The sequence below is a fragment of the Castanea sativa genome, chromosome 5 (genome assembly GCF_040712315.1).
Source record: "Castanea sativa cultivar Marrone di Chiusa Pesio chromosome 5, ASM4071231v1".
NCBI classification, from domain to species: Eukaryota; Viridiplantae; Streptophyta; class Magnoliopsida; order Fagales; family Fagaceae; genus Castanea; species Castanea sativa.
In genome coordinates, this window is record NC_134017.1 from 9,761,890 (window position 1) to 9,764,993 (window position 3,104).

Here is a 3,104-nt window from a genome sequence, read left to right on the forward strand (position 1 = left end):
TTACAACAAATCATTTTAATAGTTATGCTTATATGTTTAACATAGGCATGTCAATCAACGGTATAATTAACCATATAGAAATTAGTCACAATAAATTCAAAAAGAAAAAAAGGAAATAAAAAACCTATGTGGACCCAAATAAAAAAAATTGGTTGTGATGTTTGTAGGATCACCATGTTCTGTACATATGATCCCACAAATTAATAACTTTCTTTCCTTTTCTTTTTGGAAGAAAAGTAAGGATCTAATGTCACTTCATGTGGAGGAGCCATAGTTTGTAGAATAGAGAACAAGGCAAATTCAATTAAAATGATAAAGGGCTTAACTCCAAAAAAAAAATAATAATAATAATAATAAATAAAAAATAAACACAAAATTGATTTTAATAATTTCTATGCCACGTCATCATTGCCAAGCTGGCACTAGTTCCAACTTGGACTTAAATTATTTACACGCGCTAGCTCTCTCTAAATCTCTCTCTTATAAGAGCGTGTGAAAGCAACTCACAATCTCTCTCTCTCTCTCTCTCTCTCTCTCAAGGCGTGGCTTTTGGCTTTCATTACTCTTTCTCTCTATCTCTCTCTCACATAAAAACACAAAGCCATCAAGCACTCATCAATGCCCATGCTTGCTTGCTTTCTTTCCTTCCTTCTCATTTGCCTTCACTCTCTCTCTCTCTCTTACACACACACAAACAAAGTGAAAGAGCTACCAAACATAACACAAACACTCTTTGTCTTGTAAAATTAATGTCTTTTAGTTCTTTCACATACAATCATGCTTGCCTCCATTAACCCCTCTCTCTTTTCTCTCTCTCTCACTCTTTGAAGTGAACAACAACAAAGGGAAAGAAATCATTGAAATCATTCACAAAACACTATTTCCCACTCTTGTTTCCTCTCCTTTGTAGTATTGTTATTACTTTGTTTGCTCTATAAAAAGGGCAACAAGCACCAAATATAATGGATAGGTGGGATTATAATAAATCTCTACGAGAAGATCATCACCACCGACACCGTAGAGAAAACCCATCTTTCTCTTCCACTCTTCTTGACGCTATTTACAACTCCATAGACGATCAATCCCAGAACAAAGCCAAAGAAGATCAACTCATTTTCTACAAAGAAACAACCATGAGATCAAAGAAACACACTTCCCTGCCCAATACCAACCTCAGAAAAGCCCAACAACAAGAAGACCAAGATGAAGAAATGGCTAGCTTTCGAAAGACATGCATGATAGAGAAGTGGATGGAGAAGAAGAACAAGAAGAACAAAGTGAATGAAAAGGAAAAGGTACTACTCTCACAAAACGAAAACCGTGCTTTTATGTTGCAAAATTCTAGCTCAAGCTCTTCGGATTCGAGTTGTGGAGGTGGGTTTTCTTCATCTGAGTCTGATTCTATGTATGTCTCTAATAAATCAAGGTCTTCTTCTTCTTCATGTTACAACATCATGCAACAAAGGCCAGCAACAATAAGGCCTATTCGCACCAGTCTCTCTGAAAAGCCTCGTCAATTTGGTGAAAGTTTTGTCTCATCTAATTACAATTCATGTTCAACTCAGAATAGTAAGCCAAAGCATGAGAATGGTTTCGTCAAGACCAAGTCCAAAGCCATGAAAATCTACGGAGATTTGAAGAAAGTGAAGCAGCCAATATCACCAGGTGGAAAGCTCGCAACTTTTCTCAACTCTCTTTTCACTAATGCTTCAAAGAAAGCCAAAACAGTTGGAGGGTTTGATAAATATGAGAGATCAAAACCGAAGTCTACAACTACTTCTACATGTTCTTCTGCGTCTTCGTTTTCAAGGTCCTGTCTAAGCAAAACACCATCTTCTTCTAGAGGGAAGTTCAGTAACAATAATGGTAGTGTTGGTGGTGGTGTTGGTAATGTGAAAAGGTCTGTGAGGTTTTGTCCAGTGAGTGTGATTGTGGATGAGGATTGTAGGCCTTGTGGGCATAAAAGTTTGCATGAAGCTGAACCAGCAGGGCTAATGGCTGTATCAACCATAAGAGATGCTGAGATTAAGTGCTATGTAATGGGTGGGAATTATAGGGTTGAAGAGGTTGCCAAGGATTTGTTCAAGAATTATCAGAAAGAGAAGGAAATGAGAGATTGTGTTATTCAAGATGCTAATATTGGAGATTTTGATGATGAAGAAGAAGAAGAAGATGATGATGATGCAGCAAGTTATTCAAGTTCTGATCTGTTTGAATTGGATAATCTTTCTGCCATTGGGATTGAGAGGTATCGTGAAGAATTGCCTGTGTATGAGACAACACATTTCAGTACTAATAGAGCCATTGCTAATGGCTTAATTCTGTAATTTCCAAAGAATTTGGAACTTTTTTTTTCTTTCTTTTTTTAGCCTTTTTAATATCAATGGTTTGGGGGTTTACTTGAGATAATAATATTTATCTTATTGTATTATGCAATATTCTTTACTCTCTTTTCTTTATATTTTTTTTAAATTTAATTTTCAGGCAAAGAGTTAATAACTCTGCCATATGTATATGCTTAGTGTCATATATTTTTTCTAAAAGTCAATTTCAAATCCGGAAAATTGAGAATTGTGATATATTGAAACTAATCATAAAATTTAATATTGAGTATTAAATATTGACATAAGCAAGGAAGTGGGAGATGGTGAGTATAAATGAGTGTGTAAATGTAAAAAAAAAAAAAAAATAGTAAGAAAGAAGTGATTGAAGATTTGGAGAGTGTGTTCACACACGAAAATGGAAAAAGGTAAAGAGGGTGAAGAAGATGAAGGTGAGGTTAAAAGCAAAGGCAGATTTTCTACTCTTCCAACCATGTAAGATAGTGGGACCTATTCTTTGCTTGAGAATGACACTATCTTCATGGTGTATGAGGGACTATTAGTCAAAAAAGTGGCTCTGTTAACCATTGAAGGCTTTAATTTTTATTTTTTAAGGCAAAAACTTTCTTTATTAAATTGGAGTGTGATTAAAGTTACTGGCCGGAGAATGATTTTTCCGGTGGTGTTTTACAGGCAGTAAAAGGAGGTGAACTTGATGGGGTTTATGGAAATAAAGGAAGGAGATAGATGCATGGTCTCAAAAGCTGTGGACAAAAGGATCTA

The 3,104-nt window shown here is 35.5% G+C and overlaps 1 protein-coding gene across 1 annotated transcript; it reads left to right on the top strand.

The window, feature by feature from the left end:
- The first annotated feature begins 516 nt into the window (after nucleotides 1-516).
- LOC142633558 (protein BIG GRAIN 1-like B) lies at nucleotides 517-2,431 on the top strand. The gene has a single exon (XM_075807798.1). It carries the CDS (start codon nucleotides 963-965, stop codon nucleotides 2,325-2,327), a length of 1,365 nt encoding a protein of 454 aa, XP_075663913.1. The 5' UTR covers nucleotides 517-962; the 3' UTR covers nucleotides 2,328-2,431.
- The last annotated feature ends 673 nt before the right edge of the window (nucleotides 2,432-3,104 follow it).

What these genes read in the sequence shown, in the direction of transcription:
- LOC142633558 (XM_075807798.1), top strand. Translation starts at nt 963, where the DNA reads ATGGATAGGTGGGATTATAATAAATCTCTACGAGAAGATCATCACCAC.